Source organism: Anneissia japonica, unplaced genomic scaffold (genome assembly GCF_011630105.1).
Source record: "Anneissia japonica isolate Jap-2015-1 unplaced genomic scaffold, ASM1163010v1 scaffold573_len2283161_cov171, whole genome shotgun sequence".
NCBI lineage: Eukaryota > Metazoa > Echinodermata > Crinoidea > Comatulida > Comatulidae > Anneissia > Anneissia japonica.
Window position 1 is genome coordinate 1,902,911 of NW_022719802.1, and position 21,728 is coordinate 1,924,638.

At 32.8% G+C, this 21,728-nt stretch overlaps 1 protein-coding gene across 4 annotated transcripts; it reads right to left on the reverse strand.

Moving 5' to 3' along the window:
* Positions 1–1,894: 1,894 nt before the first annotated feature.
* Positions 1,895–21,654, reverse strand: LOC117111030 (coiled-coil domain-containing protein 125-like). 4 transcript variants are annotated; one of them, XM_033253893.1, is made up of 14 exons: positions 21,336–21,654; positions 17,739–18,230; positions 14,726–14,808; positions 14,365–14,451; positions 13,974–13,982; positions 12,795–12,866; positions 12,206–12,291; positions 9,927–10,009; positions 9,417–9,538; positions 8,351–8,461; positions 7,502–7,679; positions 6,176–6,199; positions 4,964–5,106; positions 1,895–3,231 (listed from the first exon to the last, which is right to left on the reverse strand). In XM_033253893.1, the coding sequence occupies exons 1-14, from the start codon at positions 21,340–21,342 to the stop codon at positions 3,073–3,075; spliced, it is 1,656 nt and encodes a 551-aa protein (XP_033109784.1). In that variant the 5' UTR covers positions 21,343–21,654; the 3' UTR covers positions 1,895–3,072. The 4 variants fall into 4 exon arrangements, with proteins under 4 accessions (XP_033109784.1, XP_033109787.1, XP_033109785.1 ...); XM_033253896.1 differs by having other exon boundaries at positions 21,522–21,643; XM_033253894.1 differs by lacking the exon at positions 13,974–13,982.
* Positions 21,655–21,728: the final 74 nt, after the last annotated feature.

Here is a 21,728-nt window from a genome sequence, read left to right on the forward strand (position 1 = left end):
TTAACCTTTGAAGATGGCATTGGAAGGCAATCACTGATCTCCAACTTGTATGATATACTAAATCACATGACAGTAACTTTGGTATGGAGAAACACCCCAATGGTTATAATTAAAAGGGGATAATTAATAAATTTATTATGTATAATACTATTATATTGCAGAATAAATAATCATAAAATACATTCAATTACATATATATAATTTAATTACAGAATTAAAAAAAATATGATTGCAGTAACACAACACACTAATTAATTATTATGGTACTGTAATTTGTTGGTATCATTAGATACACTAATTGCACTTTTTTAGTTCATACATGCTGAGTATTTTATTCACTCTGAACTCCTGGAAATTATTTTTCTAGCTTGGGGACCCCAGCAGCAGTTACATGACATGCACTTGAACTTGCATGTGAAGCGGATTTTTCTGCGTTTTTTTTTTCTATTTTTTAAACCGTACGCAATAAAAGAGAACATTGAACACCCGTTTTTAGGTTTGACTGGTGCATGCATTTGAGAAAGTTCATTTGGCGATGTTTTTCAATATCCTACATACCTTCTTTGAATTTAAGTACATCTTTCAATCACAATGGTTTTCATATTGTACTAAAAGTAACAGGATTGTCCTAGAGGTTGCGCCACATCATGCAGGTGTGGTTTAAGTCTCTTATCTGTTATAACTGACACAAAAATAACTATATTTTCCCTTTTATTTTAATTGTATAGGAAAATATGTTCTGAAATGTCTCAAAATTGCCCAGTTTGCACCAGAGGTATTAGCCCGCGCACATCCACTGGATCCTGTGTTACCAGACAGGGGACAGCTTCACTCCCTAAATGTTTATTCTAGATCCATATTGAAATGACATGATGAAAGCTTAGATCTGGGTTGTTTGCGAGACCTTGGACAAGCCATCAGTTAAGTTGATAATAGTGAGTATTATTGTATAGCATGTATTCGATCCATTAACCCAGACCTGTATATTTTTACAAGGTAAAAAATATGAGAGAATACATGTACCATAAAAATAAATAAAATAAAATTTCAGATGTGATGCGATTTTGCATTAACGCCAGAAAGGCTGGACTGTGGAAGCGGTTTGGCGCAGTGGGAATGGTTTGGTTTCAATCCGTCACTCTGCACTTCGCTTGTGTCCTTGAGAAAGGCAATCTGCATTGCTTCTCTCCACCCAGGAGTGTAACTGTGTACCTGGTGTGGTTACCTGCTACTGTGCCAATATGGCAGCAACACTTAGGCATGTGGACCCAATGACCAGGGAAAACAGGGCACTTCGTAACATAAAGGAAAGGCACTATATAAATAACAACAAAAATACTAGGTCGAACATCTTTAACTTATTGTGCAAGGCTAATGCTAGTTTGAGTATCCATTTTATTGTTGGCCTAGGCTGGGAGGTGTTAATTTCCATAGCCCCTCCCTGTTTTTATAGCTGGTAACATCATTATTATTACAGTCAGATAAAGATATTAAAATTCTATATATTGCAAACTGTTCTACAGTTGATCGTATGTACTCTAGAGTTTCTACAAAAGTTAAATACTACTATGAAAACATTTTAAGTTACTAATACACATGTTTTACAATGAAAATTGCACATCAAGATTCTACATTTAATCCCATTAACAATGCAACACTAAAACTAAATTACTAATTTCCACAGATAATTTTTGAGGGTGCTGATTGGATAATAGTAACCAGTCAATCATTATTGAAGGCAATTTTTAACGGAAATAAATAGTTCTATTTTTCAGTCAATGCCCAAACTTCACAATAATTGCTTTATAAATCGCCTTCTTATCTTGTCAGGACTAACTAGGTCCGGCCTAGGTATAGGCTTTATAAATGCTTGCCAATGCCACAGCAAATGTTAGGCTCGTCAACAAAATATTTCTCACTGTCGTAGTAAACAGGTTTGTGCTTTTTGCACATGTACCACCAAAACGTCAAACCACAGGCACAATAAAAACAATTTTTGCTCAAGGATAGAAAAAATATGTAAAATGATGACACAAGGATTGATAATTATTACTTATATTGTTGTTAATATTATTGTTGTTGTTTTTACTATTATTGTTAATATATTTTTAATGTCTTTATATGATGTATTACTATAAGACATCCTGTAATTGACTTTTTGCTGTGGATGATGATTTGAAATAAAATAAAATATAATTTATACTGTTTTAACATTCCTAAAGATAGATTAAGGCAATGGTTTAAAATTTCATCAAATTAAGTAAAAATTTCATTGTGACAATAGAATTGCTATTTTCATAAAATGCAATTTGTACCTCTCATTACAGTACAGAAATACAAACAAATACAGTAGAGATAATAATACTCTTTTTTTCTGCTATGTATATGTAACATATTGTACATAAATAAACATAGTTCTGAAATGTTAAATATTCATAATTTTTATATTTTAAAATATAAAACTTTTTTGATAATGATTTCCAAAAATAGTACCTCTGAGTGAATTTGTTTTTTCATAATATATTGGACAAGCAATCTCACAGGCTACGTCACTACATAAAACCTGTTTTCCACTACAAATTTATTCATGTGAATCAAAAGCTTTGGTTCGCTTCCTGAGCTCTGATTGGTTGCGCATTTTTTCACTTCGCAAAAAGTAGAAACAGTTCGAACTATTGATTTTTCCGCTGAAGCAAAAAACTCAGAAATGTGAATGCGCATGAACCAACGCTCGGAAAACAGCCTTAAAGGGATGAATGTTATATTGTTGTTAGTCCTTTCTGGAGAGTCAATCTACCTTAACAACTGATCAACGGGGCCAGAAATATGCGCTTGGCCCACAAACACACAAGTTGTCTCACAAATGTTCGCCTTTATGTAGCTGTTTGTTGTTGTTTTGTGGGACCTTAGCAACGAAGGAGTGGGCCTTATCGAACAGCTATTAACTGGACCATAGGCTAGCAACCTTTAACTTTTATAAGGTATTTTGAAGCCACTTTCCAGCATCACCCCAATCCTTGCTGGCCTGTGTGCTGAATGAAGAATGTCCACAAAATTCAATCAGCTCTTACGTTAAATATGGCCCACACCCACGGGAACCTGCATCTCGGATAGATTAGGAGTTTTATTTATTGTCAGCCTTTCTAGAATTTCTTCAAGGTCTCGCATCCGATTGGCCAGAAGTCGAGCTGCTAGCCTCTGATGTGCCAGAGCCTCACTTCTATCATTCAACTGCAAAATAAAATCAAAATTTAATAAAGTAAGCAAAAATTTGCTTGTTTTTCTTCTACCTTGATTCTAATTTGCGAAGTAGCCAGTTGCTCTCTTTTGTTAGCCATTCTTTGTTCCATTCCAGTACAGTTCAGTCCTTAACGCAGTGATGTGCTAGTTAAACTGAAGCTGAACCTTATGGTGAGTTACTTTGATATTATTGTTATTTTGTTGTTGTAATTTTGCCTACATTTAGTTATTCAGTTAAACTTAAAGTGTTTTAGAATTGATATCACATTAAAATTTATGCATATGAAAAGATGGTGACAGGATGGTGAGTCGAGTGGCCCCCGGTAAGGCAGAGGCGCCTTAGCTACAGCCTTAACATCTGCGCTGGTTGTAGCTGCTCCTCGCCCATGGTTTGGTTGGTAGAACCAAGTCTTCTCGGATAAGGACTTAAAATGAAGGTCCAGTGTATACATCTGTCTCATGTGCACTTTAAAGAACCCATTGCATCTTTCAGAAGAGTAAGGGGTTACCCTGATGTTATGGTTCATTTTAGCCCCTGTCGTTGTGGAAAGATGTGAACATGTATCTACCAAGAAGCGCCTCTTTACGGCTGCTAGGTAGTCACGGACCACGCCCATACGCAATTCAGCACAATGACGCTGCAAGTTATGGGTTATTCTTCTACTTTTGATAACTTAACCTTATGGTACAATTATTTAGGCTTAACTGTTAACCTGTGTTTATTGAAGGATAGATTCTTCTTCTTGTTAACTAATATTTGCTTGCAACTGTATATTGTTTTTAAAATAAATAGTTATTGTTTTTCATTTTGATTGTTTAGAATTATTTTATTTTCAGTAAATCGGAAATTAACAGAACTTATGAAAATATCTGAATTTAAATGACTCAAGAAATAATAGAAATTAGATAGATTTATTATGGAATAAAACAACAAAACCATATTTGCATTTAGAGCTTTATTGCTAGTGCAATATTATTGAATATTAATATGATATTATACATTTGTTTTATTATTAATGTGTTGGCAAAAATTTATTTTCACAAAACATTTACTGTAGTCCCCATTGAAATTTCAGAACTCTTTGGTTGCTCTACCAACTGTGACATTTTACACCTCACTAACAAATTTTCTTTGACAAAAAACTGCTGTATGCCCATATATAGACTTGATGTGCCTATATGGTCATGATGTGATGTCATCATGACCATATTTAGGCAAGTCACATGTTTTTCTCAAGTGGAATTTCATAGTCTGGACATGGCTTTATTTTGGGGCAGTTTTGGGAAATACAGTTACTGTCCCCATGAGGATCTAAATAAACTTTACCATAATTTTCTTTGTTAACTGATCTTTGTGTCCAAGCTCGTAGACACACTCATCCCAAAGTGGCGCAACTGGCAATCAATGACCAGAGGGTGAAGGGGGAGGAAGGGATGGGGGAATTTATGGCTGGGAGGTTTTTGGGTGTTCCCTACCTATTATAGGGGGTATAGGGATATTTTAACCCTTCGTCTAAATGGTTTCACACTTAGATGTTGGTGATACGTTTTGGCAGCTGCCGGGGTGTTGGGGGTTGGGAGGTAAAAGAGTGCCACAATTGTCATTCTGCAGATTGAAAAATATATTTCTTTTCAAAGCACTGCATTTAAATATTCTATTTTTTTTTTAAATACAGATTATATACATTTAAAAAATTGATATAAAGAGTAAAGAGTCAGTTACCAGATCTGAGAGAAGATTAATGAATTCAGATGTGTTTGGTTCTGTAGCTTGTACACCTAGACTCCTTGCCTTTCTATCACTATGGTACTCTTCACCAAAACCCAACTGACTGACTTCTTGAGATTCTTCCTCTTCATCAGGACCTACATCAACATTAATAAATAATAACCAGTTAGATACTTATACAACTTCATTCCTCTATTCTCACCAACCAGAGAATACATAACTAAATACATTTTCAGACAAAGTTACCATTAATTTGTGAATATTTGGTAGCAATACACAAACTTTGACCAAGAACACCGATAATATAAAATATAGTATCACAAGAGCTTTATTCCCACTGTTGCACCATCCAACCAATGATCAAGAAATTCATATTAAATGGACCTCTCTGCTAAGCCCCGCCCCTTGGAGATTGTTGTTAAGGTCCCAAAAAACGACAGTATTTAAACATTAAAACGTATTTAAACGCCAGTTAAGTCGGGCACTCACAGCATTGTACGACAATCATACGACCATCGTACATGAAGTGCTTGACGATGTGACACTGTCTGCTGTTTGTTGGTGGTACTCTAAACGGGTTGTCATTAAAAACAATCTGTTGCATGCGCGCTGTGCCATTGCATTCTTCGTAGAATCGCGTCGGCTGTTTGATTTTTTTTAATGGTTTTAATTGTTAACATAATTCGCAATTCAGCCTTTTGGCTGCTATGTTTTATGTCTTAATTTGAATTTTGAATTTTGAATAAATATACCATTTTGAATGGACCGTCGGGCGCAGGTGAGTGCCCGGCCTTAGGCACGTGTAAATTCCTGAGCCTGTTCTGATTGGCTGGTTGTTGGGTTTGATTAACACTACGGAAAGGTCCATTATAAATAAATCCCCAAATTAATCTTGAGATAAATAAGAATAGTAAAATAGTATGCTTATTAGGTTAAAATTATTAAACAATAATAAGTATCATTAATGGTATTAGATGAAATTTATTGAAATATATATCATTAAATTCACCAATGTGATAATAATTGATCTGCAATTAATATCCCAATTTGCAAAATATGCATGTTTAGTTAAAATAATTCATGCAAAAATATATAAAGCAAAAATGAAGTATACCATTAGATTATCTGAATCTTTATCCCCACTTCGGATATGGAAACCTCCAAAAAATAATTCCCCCAAAAAAAACATAAAAACTGTATAAATACCTGAAAAACAATTACTAACAAACACTGAAAAAAGGCACAAAATTATTATGCAACATATTTATTCAGGATACATATTCAATGAATGTAAATATACAATAATAAAATTGACAAAGCACACTTAAAAATTGATCTATCATATCGTCCTGATTAAAACAAAAACATATCAATGAAAGATAAAATTATTAAAGCAAGGACAAAAAAATAAAATTCCTAATATTACACTAAAATACCAACATGGAAAGTTAATTAATAAAAACAAAGTCTTAAAGTGTGTTTACAATGTGATTAAGATTGTAAAGTGTATTAAAAAATTGACAGAAATATAAGAACAAAGCTAAAAATTAAATCACTTCTCTATGTAAGTATAAATAAAATTGTGTAATTGTCATAAGTACTTGGAAGTGTACTGGAAGGGCTAGTGAATACATATTTTTTTTTTAAAGTATCTCTGTAAAATGTTGATATGATTGTAGAACATTTATAATATTTTTCAGTTGGTATGCATCTATTAGTGTAACAGAACACAATGCATTTTTCTGCATTCTCAGAACACAACGGATCTGCCTGACCAGAATGGGTAGTCAATGGTATGGGAAGAAATTTTGGTTCTATGTAATCACTTCATTCAAGTCATTTAATATATATATTCCAAATTATTATTCTATTATGTACATCATAATTATCTTTATCATAATAAATATGTTTTTTAATAATTATTGGGATCATAATAACTATGATTATGTAAATAATCATTAATATAAATATTATTTTTATCATCATAATTACAGTATTAACATTATTATTACTATAACAATAATAAAGAATCAAGTGGTGCAGCACATAAGGCTAGTCACACTGGTGACTAGCCTTGGGCAAGACAACGTATCTGCAGTTGCCTCTCTTTGCCTCTAATTTATACACTACCAACATAGAGTACTACAGTGTTACGTCACGATACCGCATGATACTACTCTGTTGCTATCGTTGCAAAAAGGATTCAACCGGGCGCCATTTTTCGCCACTGACAAACTATTGATCCCAATATCTAATGTAATTATTAAGATGTTGTATCTTACTTTTTCTTTGTAAATTTTAATTGATGGTTAAATGTGTGTTCGATAACTAATATAATGCGAGCTTTTGTGTTTTTAGTACATTTTGATGGTAAAATATTAGATTTCAAAATGCCTATATTCTAGAAAGCATATGAAGTCATTCAGGCGTAATGAACGGTAACCAACATCTGTTGACAACAGAGAGCGCCACTTGGTGTCGTGACGACACGACTGTGGTACTCTATATCACGATTGATTTAAAATTACTCACCATTCGTGTGTGTATTTTTATTTTTCCATAACTTTAACCTGTTTGTTTCTCTATCTTTATGGAATTCTGCTATTTCTTTACTCAAAACTGTATTTCTGTTTAACTGCTCTTCAAATGCGATACGATAAGCATCAGCCACCGAATAGCTCTCGGAACAGTTCACTTTTAAGACATCAGTCTATTAATGAAAGGCAAAGGGCCATGTCATCAAAATTAGTTTGTGAGCTATAAATATGGCATGAAAATTCAAGTTAATGTTAGTTTCAGAAACTGTAGTATGTTATCTATAAAATGAGGGGGGGGGGTCATTCCTTGAAATTGGACAATTCCTACCTAGTTATTTGGGAGTAAAGGCACAGCATAAAGATGATCTTGTGTAAAGGTAAAAGAATAACTCATAGCTTGCAGCATCATTACGCTTAATTGCACAGTCGTGCTCATATTGTAGATTCATGACTGAAGCTGAACTGATCCATAGTATCGGGGTTACCCCCTATTTTTTCAAAAGATGCAATGGGTTCTTTAAGTTGCACACAAGCCAAATGCGTACACTGGACCTCCATTTTAAATCTTTTATCCGAGAACATTTGGTTTTACTAACCAAACCTGGAATGAGTGGCTCGAACCAGAGCTGATGTTAAGGAGGTAGTTAGTGGATCCCCTGCCTTTCCACTCATTTAATCAATTCTCTGAATGTGTAATCGTTTTATTAATCACCAAAACTAATGAATTTACTGGGACACGACTAATTGATTTCTAGACCATTTTTTTGAACTCTCATATTTTGTATTTAGTAGCCTCAAATGATTGAATGATGGTTGTCATCTTATTTTGTTGTAATATTGTTACCTGTTCTTTAAGGAAAGCATTTTCTTTCTTGAAGTGGGCGGCCATCTTGGCACATTTACAAGGATCTGGGGCGCTACAGGAACATTTGCACAAGCCCAACACAGCAACTTGCTAAGTGAGAGAAATTTGTATAACTACATTAATATCATTTAATGAGGAGTGAAATAATTAATAAAATCATTCATTTGGGTATGTATTTAGTGTGGATGGTCACACTCAACATGCTCTTTTCATTTATTATTCTTCAATTTTGAAACTTATTATTACTGTGACACTAGTACATATTTTATAGATATATAATGTCGGTCGGTTTTCCTTGTTTTTTTTCCTCAAAATATATTGAGGAAGCGTATTTTTACGCTTGTAGACTGCAATATACGTGAAATTGTGTTTTTCAACTAATGGCTTTTTAAAATTCTTATAGTGAAATAAGCACCGTGAGCATACTCTATCTTTGAGACGGATTATTCTTATGTAAGTATTCATACTGATATACACTGAATAAATTGTTACCTCATTAACAAAAACAAATAGACACAGACTCATTCATTCCTAGTGCAATTAAGATGGTAAACAATAGATTTGTTAGATAATTTTATTTAATCTGCTTTTATACTTTTAGTGTGTGATATTCTGTGCAATTTGTGCTTTTTACCTTTTATTCTAGTATAGTGTATATATATATATATATTTTTTTTATATTATTAATTTTTATTATACCGGGAAAGCAAATTTCATATATTGTATATGACCAATAAAATGAACTTGAACTTAAATGTGTGGTTTTGTAAAAGCCTTCCTCATTCATAGCTTTACTAAGTGTGGAGTTCTGACGTGTATGTTTAATTTTTATATTTCAAATTTGTTTTGTGCAAATGTCGGTATTAAGTGTTCAGTGATACGATATTCAGCTTTGGAATTAAAATTAATTATTTATATAACACAAACCAAGGCCTTCAGGCACTTTACATCATTACACAGGTCAAAGGTAATGGCAATGACAATGTTATGATAATAGTAATAATAATCAATATTACTATCAAAATTAATTTCAATATTGACCTACATCAACAAGAGACGGAGCGAATCCTTCCATAGCTTCATCATTTATTGCTTTGTGCTTCTCATAAACCAATTTATCTTTAACATCCATTACAGATAACAGTTCTTCTTTCTCCCTACAAAGCCCTATTAACAAATAAAAAGAGTATCACCAATCTAAACAATGATCTACAGGTACATATGCTGTCATTGAACTTTTCCCTACTAGAATGGTCACATGAAAATGTAGATCTAACAATCAGTTCGTTGAATGAAGCAGTTGTGGAGACAGTGAAAGCGATCATATGAGCCAAACAGTGGCATATCTACTTGGGTAAGCAAGACCACAATCTACTCCTCCCCCACCAGTTTCAATACTCTTAGATACACAACTGGAGCCCAAAATTAAATAAATTTTAAGTAGTCAACTTAAATGTACTAATGTGTAACCTTGCATAGTGCACAGTTGAAAGGCCTATATGCACTTCATTACCCAAGTAATCATACTTCATCTAAAATATTCATTTTTCATTACCAATATTCTCTGCTTGTATGCGTCTCAATTCATCAGATCGGGCCTCTAGAGTTGCCATCAAGGCTGCATTCTCTAAACACATTCTACAAACAAAATTAATAAAAAAATATTAGATAAAAAGGAAATATCAAAAATTTGATAATCACTTTATAATATGATAATAACCACCTCACTCTATAGTGCATTTATAAAAATATCCACAAAAATTAAATTCTTCAAATATGTTACATTTGATAAACAATAAATATTCAGAACAAATAATGGAATGGTCCATTCACCACTTATTCATAAAAAAAAAAAATGAATTTACTAAAAATAAGTCTTAGTAAGTAGGTTTGCATGGCGAATTGACTATGATAATTACATGCTTTCATTACACCATGTGGCATACTTATGCTACAAATCTCAATTAATGGTATTTTGGTTCTGAGAACCATTTAGATTGTAATGTCCCAAAGCTTCGATTAGCATACTCTAACCGTCTTCAGGGGAAGATGGTTAGATACCATCAATTGAAATTTGTAGCAATAGCCACATGGTGTACCAAAAGTATATAATTATTATAAATTGCTACAATTTATTAATTTGGAATATTTCAAATGGTATAGTCCAATCGTCCTTGCCAATATCATACTGCATCAATTGCCTTCAAATTACCATCACAACTACATAAACAGCATTTAATATTTCATTATAATGCCCAAGAGGTTCTCTAATCATCTAGCTCTAACAAAGGCTGTTCCATTTGATATATTGTGGTGTAAACAAAGTGAGATTTAAAAGGCATATCATTTTTCAGTCTGTCATGTGTTTGAAATCCAACTAGTAAATGTTGGAAGCATATATATATCGTTTGACAAAGTTCGTAAAATTAAAATAATTACTTGTAAGCAGGCCTGAAAAATAATTTTTTGTGCCTCCCTCCATGTAAGATGTCTTGATAAAAATGCCTCCACCACCAATTGTTAAAGTCAGGCTCCGGAGGGAAAAAAAATTTGATATGTTGTAGAACTGATTTTTCTAAGACAGAAAAAAGTTGTTTGACAAAAAACTGGTGAGAGTGAATGAGATACAGATTTTTTAATATTTAAAAACTGGGGGAAAAAGGGGCGTAACTGCCCATTTTTACACCTTATTCCCCCAGTTTTTAAATATTAAAAAATCTCTATCTCATTCACTGTTCACCAGTTTTTCGTCAAACAACTTTTTTCTGTCTTAGAAAAATCAGTTCTACAACATATCAACAAATTTTTTTCCTCCGGAGCCTGACTTTAACAGCTTATTTTTTTGAATTTTTTTCCCTCAAAATTCATGTTGTGCGATCGTGCACTTTTTCCCGCTCTGCTTGTAAGCCATCATTTATAACAAACAAAAGTGTTATTTATAAGTTGTTTGTATATAAAATTAAAGGAAAATAAGATTTGGCTTTTTATAATTTATTCAAGAAGGGAAAAGCTTTACATTACTTTTTAGTAAAAAAAATGAAAATGAAATTTTACTTTTATTTTAAGAAGGAAAATGTTTACAATACTTCTGTTTTCTTTTTAAATTTTCATAAACTATTTAATTTGGTGGGTGGATCTCATGCTTGTGACCTCTGGTCTCAGTGAGAGTCTCTCTCAATTTTCTTTTACACTTATTTGTAACATTATTATAAACTGTAGGATTGAATAAATTGATTTGTGATTTGTGATGATTCTAATTAATCAAAATTTATCATTCATCTTCAGGGAGGTTCCTGAATAAATTTGTTCTCCATTGCCTGTTGCAGTATGAGCACATGCACACTGAACAACTCAGGACATCTCGGGAAAAAAAAACATTGACTACGAAGCTTGTTTTTCTACTGAGACATTGCAGGGCGAATCCAGGGCATCCACAGTGGCTTTTGAGGCGGAAAAATGTAAGTTCTATGTCAACTGGTAATAAGATAGGATTGCGATGTCTCGGAAAATTATACATGGATTTGCATAAATTTGTTAGTACTGAGTAGTTGTTACTACAAAATAGTGACAGTGTGAGAAGGGTACTAGTCTCATTGACCCAGTTGATACTCGTTTTTCTTTCGTATTTAAAATGGATGCAAAACGTAGAAATCCAAAATCTGGTGATCATTGCTGACTATACTCATTGAAAACCCTCAGGAACTCCCATACTGAACGTACTGGATAATGCCTTCCCCCAAAAAATTACCCCCGAAAGTCGCTGAAAAAATAAATTTGTACACGAAGGATAGGAAATGTGGGGAAATTAAGTTTAAAATCTCTTTATCAACACACCTGTCAAACCTCTCTGCCCAGTTGTGTTCGCATCGTAACTGTGCATCTGCTTTGATGTCAAGTTCAAACTGAAGTGCATTGACCTCCTGAGGAAAAATTATAATAAAATTACAAAAAACATAATAATAATAAGTTAGTAGTATAAATGTAAAATAATATATAGAAGCCTGTTGGTTAAGACTGGATTCCAATGTAACACAACATCCTGAGTTATTTTCAGCAATTTACTCCTGTCATTTGATTGTGCCATGGAGCAATCACATGACTATTAAGAGATGTCAGATAATTAATTAATTAAATGAAGATGTGTTAACACTACCAAAAACTACAAATTTAAAAATTGCTATCGAGTATTAACATTTAATTACTGGCACAAAATGTGTTAAAATAAACTATTAAAAAAAAACAACAAAAAAAACAGAAACATTGGTTTGTTGTTGTACATTTTGGTAGTATAAGTAATACAGTATTATAAATTAATATTATATCATTGTCATTATTATTATCAACATATTCATTGTTAATTACTAGTACAGTATTTGAAGACTTTCAGTAATACGTTATGTTTCATACTGTTTTTCATACTCACCTTCACCAAGTCTTTCTTGTGGTCTATACTTGATTGTGCTGTTCGCTTGTGTTGAGAGGCAGCTAGCATAGCCTAATAAACAAAGAGATTAATTAATAAAGCAATGTACAAAAATATTAATCATTTTTTTAAGTAGGTCTATACACTTATCGCAACTGACATAAAATATACAAGCATACACTAGTATAATTAATAGCAAAAATACAATGAACATAATCAAATAATTTTTAAAAAGCAAACAAGAGGCAAAATAACAAATGAACACAGCAAAGAAAAAACAGCAAGAAACACAAATAGACACTTCAGACACATTCAAGGCTTAGGCTATAAAACTTAACTGTTCAAATATGGAATATTAATAATCATGTAGCAAAAAAAAGTAAATTTTCAGTCCAGTCATTGCTAATGAATATGCATGAGCTTTCAGGGGTTCTAATTTATTTATTCGAATTTCAATCATGAAAAATAAAAATACAAAAACAATAAAATATAAAATATTCAACAGTGAAAAATTAGGTAGTGAAAGAGACTAGTCACCATGGAAATGAAAACAATAATATAATAAATTATACAGATGGAGAGTTGAAGTGGTACTGTGCAACTTGAATTGGTAGCGATACTGGTAATGCTGTGGTACTGATAATTGTGGTAGTGAATCTACAGTTGTGGTAATGGCAAAAGAATGTGGTAGTGGTAACAATAGTGGTACTGAAGTGGTATGGTAATGGTTTTGGCTGGTACAGTAGTAGTAAAAAGTAGTGGTTGTGGTTTTGGCTGGTACAAGGTTGGTAAAAGTAGTGGTTGTGGTAATAGTTTTGGCCGGTACAGTAGTGGTAAAAGTAGTGGTTGTGGTAGGTTTGGCTGGTACAGGGTTGGTAAAAGTAGTGGTTGTGGTTATAGTTTGGCTAGTACAGTAGTTGTATGAAGTGGTTGTAGCGGTAAAAGTAGCAGTAATCGCTGTGGTTCTATAGGGTAAATACAATAGTTATGACAATGGTATTAAGAAAGCAGTGATAAAAGCAGTTCTATAATAGCAATACTAGAAAAACAAATGCACCAGCATTTGAGATGGAATAGTAAAAAAATTCATACAAGAAATACAATGAAAAAACAAAATGAAATGTCAATCAATGAGGTGATAGCAGAAATATAATAATAAAATATAATTTTAGAACTTACATGAGCATACTAGGATTAATACGAAAGAAAAAGGAGATTCATGAATTATGGTTAATTAATTTTACTGTAGGTGATGGGATAACTGATTGTGACAAAGACATTAAAGATAGAATGTAAATCTGTGTTAATTGATAACAAAAATTTAAAGAAGGTGAGGAAACAAACAATAACATAATACTATATCATTTTATTCTATTACAAATCTACATTTATTAAAATGTAAATTGTAGATGTGCTTATTGATCAATTTAAGAGTAAGTTAGGGGGTTAGTATTGTGTCAAAATTTGAGGTTAACAAAAATATAGAGAAAATGGAGAAAACCTTTATTTATATATATTAATTTATGTGAATTTATGAAAAGAAAAAAACATTATTAAGTTAAGCACACACCTGACTCTGTAGAATTCTGATAGCTTTGTATTTACTGTCCAGTTGACTTTTACAGGCATCTAACTCATTCTGAAGCACCTCAACTTCCTGAAAATAGTTGAAATGTTTTCAAAGTCAAAAACCCATAAATACTGAAAGTAACATTACAGCCAGCTACAGCCATTAAAGGAAATGTTAGTAGTTACATAAATTATATTGTGTGACTATAAATCATAGAATCACTCATGCACTCATTTGGACTGGGTCCCTGGGGCCTTCACACCCCCACCCCGGCAGAGCACACACTACAGGCGTTACACCACTATATGGGAACAGACAGCTAGACTATACAGATGATTGCGAAGTCTACCATTTACAGTACCTGAGCAGCTAATGACAGTTTTTGCTGAATAAACTTCCTACTGGCATTGGTTAATTCTTGGCTCGTCATTCCTCCACTATCTTCTGCAATAAGCAAAGATGAAAAACAGAATGTTCTGATATAGTCCGAAAAGGTTGTGATTTCAACACTATAGAAATAATTTACCTGTACAGTACATCTGTGTACAGTAGATTAGAGAAAATTTAAGTGCATTAAACAAATATTGTGATATCATGTAAACAAGTCTTCGGTAAAAACAGTAACCGGCAGAGCATGCTACAGTATAGTACTGTAATTTCAACCATATGGCCACAGGCCCTTGAACCGTAGCATTAAAATTATCATATTGTATTGTATGCTAAACTTCTAGTTCATTTTCACAATATTATCACCTTAACAAATCATTAACACAAAAGCTGTAAAAATCTCCCTTGAGAGTCTTCATCCAATAAACATTAAAGATCTAGAGAGCTTTAAATAGTCCCCACTATTTAAATATCAATTCCAATTGAAAACATTGCTTCTAATGAATTACATTTAAATAATGTAATACATGATAAAGTAAGGATATATTTTGACAATCTGTCTGCTTTAAAACAAAGTTTAATATTAAACATTTTTTTTTTCTAATATCATTCTGGTGTGTTTATATGGAATTCTATCATAATTTTATGTGGTATTGATGATCAGTATAATGAAGACAATTTGTTAATAAATAAACCCAAATAAACATACCACTAGTTTGAATTGTCAAAAGTACATGTATGGTACAGTATACATACGATTTTATCCTAAGAAATTTCTCATTATTATTATTAAAAAATATTAAAATTAGTAATAAAATATTATTTTTATTTACTGAGGGTATATGGTATCGTTTTTAGATCTAATAATACAAGCTAAAAAAAAAATTACGATTAATTGAAATTGATTAAATGGTTATTGCATTTTGATGTAATTTTTTAATTTTTAAAGATTAATTAAGCATTTTATAATAGTTTTAGCATATGTTTTAGTTATTTCTGATGACTTTATATTGACTTTTATATGATTAATTTTTAGATTTCTTCATGATCTTATAGTAGAACAGTATTTTATTTATATTGAATTAATTTTTGTGAATAAAGAGTGACTATATACTATATAACACAAATTACTGAAAAATGTATTAACTATTATAATAAAACTAATAACAAATATTTAAAATTTGAATCAGAATAATCCAGTAGCACACTTTAGTCTACAACTGGAAAAAGAAGTTAAATCAGAGCAGAATGGTGACAGGTGGATCCTTTGTCTAAACAATACCTAATACCAATGTGATGTCGACACATGCAAGTAACAAAAATCAATATTGTCAATAAACCAAATAATAAACTCAGGCTAAATACACAATAGCCTCAATTGAATGTCTCTGTTAATTAGTCTTTAGCTCTCTAATTAATAATGTTACAGTATATTTAATCTATACAGTAGGCTCTGTACTGTAGGCCTATTTCTACTCTAGCACTTACCTCCATAAGTAAACTGATCATTTTATAAAGCAAAACCCCTCTACGCTCTACAGATTAAATTATACAACTCTAAAGTATACCATCATACTGTAGCCAAATTCCATAGAAATGATATGTAAAATTCTATTCCATAATTCATACTGTATAAATTTATTACAATTATCAAATTTAGAATTTAGATTTAGAAACAATCCCTTCAGAATTAATTAATGGATAAAAGTACTAGGGCTATAATTATAGCTAGATTACAATAATAAATACTGTACGTCCTCTAGAACATAGAGAAAATAGAACATCTTTCTCTATGTCTGGAATAAGTCAAACCCTTTGAACACAAAATTTAGATGCTTTTTGTCTGGGCTTATATTTGGGAAATCCACTTTTCAATCAAAGGCAATTTTTCTCCTAATTCAAAACCAATCTGTGATTTTTTTTTTCCTGAAAGTAGGCCTATTTATAAAATTCAGCTAGAGTTACTCATTCATGTACCTTAGGCTATTGGACTTACACCCAAGCTTATTACTAAAAAATTAAATTCTATAGAAATTATATTTATGCAATATTCCAAATTTTTTGAAAATGACCAAAACATTGAATCCTCAAAATGTCTCGTTTTCAAATTTTACTGTCTGTCTGTTACAGTTTATATTGTATACATTTGTTTAGAATCCACTAGCAAATAGAAAATCTCTTAGAATATCTATTAAAATTATAGAATACTTGGCCTAATATAATGTACACACATGATGATTTTCACACACAGCAATGAACTGCAGCTGTTATCATGGCACTGAAAGAGATGTGAATTTGATATTCAATAGATATGCTGTAGCACACCACAGCAGGGAAGCCAGTAAAATATATTAAGTATTAGTACACAATATTGAATTCATTATTAATTTTCTAGTATTAGTACATAATATTGAATTCATTATTAATTTTCTAGATTTTATTTGGAGATATATTGTATCACTATAGGCCAAAGGATAATTTGCTCCTAAATCATTATTTATAATCAATTATTCAATTAATGGTTAAAGCTGGTAAATTGATATAGATTACAAAACAGGCAATATATATACTTAATTCAATTAGTGGTATACACATTTATTACCATGTATTTATAATATAGTATATTATTAAATTATAATTACTTTTAATAACAATTTGATTTTCTACTTGTATTGAGAATTAAATAAAACAATATACTATATACACGGTAATAAAATAAGTAAAAGCTAAGCTTACTGTATATCACCCTTTGGACTCAAAAGATCTTTATGGCAAACAGATGAGCAATTATGAATGTTGCACAATTTGAGGGGATGTGAGTGCTCTTGTGATCGAAAGCAACTGTAGAATCACTGAAATTGGTCATATTACGATTTAGTAACCAAGAAACTCTAGTCTGTTAACTTTGTGCGTGCCACTTGTAGTCGCGTTGATCACTGACAATGCAATGCTTAGCTTTAATAAAGAATTATCATTTAATATCCTACCTCCAGATGCTAACTGATTAATCTTCTCCTGTTCCCTTTTAAAGTTTACTTCTCTCATATTATGTTCATACAATTTTTTCTGTTGCCTAATGGACGTTCCTATCTGTACACCGTCCATCATAGGAAATATGTCCTCCTTCTGCGTCTTACTTAACGCCTGTGTCCAAACGTGGTTTATCCCATTTCCGCCGCTAATATTGACCTTAAGTCTGGGTGCTGAACGACACTTCCAGCATGGCGAGTTTATGTTGTTCTGCGTGATGCGTATTAGACTTCCCGGTTTTAAACCATAGCCTAGGCCTAGATCGCCTCTAGTAAGGTTGAAAGAATCGTCAGCAGATGAGCTGGTTGTGCTACACGTATCACAGCTAGACATAGACATTCCTTCTGATGATGATTTTCCGAAAGTTTCTGTAAGTACTGAAGATTCACAAGTTAATGCAGGATCCCAGTCATCCTCATAACTGATACAGTACTTCACATCCACAGATTCTGAAAGTGTAATTTATAAGTAGTTAAATATATTTTATGTGCCACTTTTGTAAAGTATTATTCCATTAAGTAAATCAATCAATCAACTAACCAATCAATCAATCAATCAGTGATATTTGCCATCGCAGTTCAGCACATTTTTTTTTAAGATTAGAAACAATAAAATTAAAGCATAAGGCTTGCCATGCCAAAAACCAGCGTACTCTTGCTAAATGTTAAACTGAGTGATAGCTTTAAAGAAGTATACAGAGACACCATATTTTTACTCATAACTTTGACAAGAAGTCCATTTCAGTAATTGACATTTTAAAGCTTATAATGTGGAATATATGAATATACTGTATTAAGAAGTCAAATTCTTGTTTCGGTCATGCTGGTTTTGGCATGGCAAGCCCCATATTGTAAAACAAACACTGATTCCTACCTTCAGAATACAACATAAGGCTAGTCTACCTATATCAGTGTTTAATACTAACTATCAATACGCGCGGTATCAGCATGTTTGTTTGGGCTTCCTCAATAATGATAGTGGTAGATAACACGCATATTGACATGACCTCTATGCGCTTATGAAGCGCATGAGGTCAATGTTAATAAATAATAAGAAGTTATCACATTATTTACCACAATCAGTGGAACACATGCCAATGGAAAAAACTAATATAATTAATATTGCAGTGTAAATTTGAAAATATGTTCCATTTTAAGAGCATTACATATGATATTATCATGAATTAACTGGCATTACGTAATACCAGAATCCTATCATGTCCTGTGTGGTAGGAATAGGCATGCTCTTGGATGGTTCTGTAAATACTGCGTGATAAAACACATTATAAGGCCCTTCAAACATAATTTTGTAAACATATGAGCAGTTGCCGGTCATAACGGGAAGAATTTCTAATTCTCTTCAAACCATAAATTAAATGAAAAAAATGAGTCTTGTTTATAATGAACTTTTCATTTACTTTATAGTATTTGCTGGTATTGTGTTAACAGCATCTAGGCCTAGGTACAAAAGTTATTTTTTTGTGTCATATTTGGGACCTAGGACAGTGATGTCACATTTAGATTTATACCTATACCTGCATAGCACAAGTTTGATCATACTTGGCCCCAGTAAACCCCCAATTCCACTCGGACTCCTAAACCAACTCAGGCCCGTACAAAGGATTTTTATTGGGTGGGTGTGAATTTGTAGACAGTGGACCAAAATGGCTCCAGGGACTGTACCTATGGGGAAAAACCCTGCTGGGATCGAGGAGTTAGAGCTCTGGCATTTTTGATAATCTGAGGTCTTATTTAATCGATTTCTGAAGATGCATGTATTAAACAGTTTTCAGTGGCAGATCAAAGAGATTTGAAGAGGGTGGGGGGGCCATGGAGGGACTTTTACAGGTGGTAGAGAAGCTACCACCTCAGCCCCCACCATGGTTGGAACTGAGGGAAGAAAATTTATGATTATGGCACCTCCAAATGGCTGGACATTGCACTTTCATACAATCTTAATTTTCTTTTTTCCCCACTTTTTTTTTTATTTTGAAAAATGTGGGGGGGACGGGACGACTGGCCTCACCGAATCCGCCACTGTCAGTTGCAGATTTACGAATATGAAATAGAGGGGGCTAGGGAAGTACTTTCAAAGTCTATAGGGTCTATAACACCTCAGCCCCACTATGGTAAGGAAATTATGATTATGGCACCTCTAAATAGCCTGAGATGGCACTCTCAGACTTAAATTTGAATAAATTTCTTTTTTTTTTTTTAATTATTTTGACAAATTTAGTGGGAGAGGGGGCACCACCTCTGGGAATAGTGCAGCACAGTCTAGAAGCACAGATACATTAGGGAAAATGTCATCATCACATTCCTTCATCGCTGCTGCCGAGTTTCACTAGTTTAGCACCATTTACTACAAATATTATCAGCCAATTTGTGTCTATGAATAATATATAATTTATGTCAGTCAATTAGCGAAGAAAAAAAATGCATCATTCTAGTTTTTAATTGAAAGCTAATCACTTAGCTAAATATACAATCTACGAAATTTGAATTTTAAATTATACTTTTTAAAAGTGTTTTAGTATCACATACGGAGTATAACTATCTTTTTTAGATAGTTTTGTGCACAATTTGTGAATTGTATTTGTAAAATTAATACTACTGGGGTTTACCTAGCATATTTAGACATGGGTTAAGGGACATTCAAAAGATGGTAGGGCAATGGCAATTGCATACTCAAATCACATTCGTAGCCTACGGAAACAACTTAGTATTACTGTAGTAAGCTATACCATTACATTAGGCCTATTTAAATATTAATAGTAATTATTTTTTTATTATTGTAAATTGAGTCATTGATTGCAGACATATGCAGCAGACTGTTTTTGAATGTTTTATACCCAAATAAATATTATTACTACAGGTATTTATTGTTTTTAATAGTAGGCCTAGGCCTATTACTTTAATATACAGTGAAATATAGTTAGTTTGAAAAGTACTGGGGCGGATTGCTATAAGCGGTATTTAGACGGTCTTAACAGTTAGCCGGCTATAATCATGACGTCACTACTGGTCTATGATTATAGACCATTGCTATACTGCGGTCTAGCCGTCTTAAATTTTAAAGCCTACTTTTAAATCATTTTCATCATGGCGTTCTGCTGATTAATTCAACAGCGCAATGGCAAAGCCTAGGCATAGATCGTCAAAGTTGGAGAATCGAACGAAAAATATTCCGCACGCTTTTCAGCGTCTGTGAAAATATTTATTTACGTCCATTTGCGTGGGTAGAGCATGCATGATGTTGCCCCCAATCTTACGTTACCAGGAAGTGCTTGTTTACATTTCAATACTCAGAGTGGTCTTAGAAAAGACTGTTTTAATAGCAACGGTCTTAGAGGAATGACTTTAGTAAGACCGTCTAAGTGATAAAGCCGGCTTTATTCGAGAAGTTTAGACTACCAGTTAAAACCGTTTTATAGCAATCCGCCCCTCCCTGTACATCTTAAATTCAAAGCGTGGTACTGTGCAGCTGGCTGTACAGTATCATTCTTTTGGGGAAAATCGTGGGGCTAATTTTTTAGCACCTCCTTACTTACTTACCGTACATTAAATGCCACAGGCACGGAGTGGGTGGGTTTCCTGATTTTACTCTGCCTGCCTATTGGTGCCCGTCTCCTCCTGTCCAGCTAGCTAGGCTAGGCCCTAAGCCTAGGCCTACGCAAATATTCTGTCTAATTTCGCAGATATCATTACAGATATTTTTCTTAAATATACACTAAAAAATACCTCATGTATATTCATCCATTAACGTTTTCCAAACTGTTGAAAACATCAACGAATTATACAAAAACAGTTAATAATTGTGAGGACATATTTAGGATTGACCGTCTCACTCTCCACTTCCCAGATTTGACCTGATTGTTTACACTTTGTACTAACGATAGTGTTTTACTGTAGTGACATCCAGCACATGTATGAAACTTATGGAGAAAT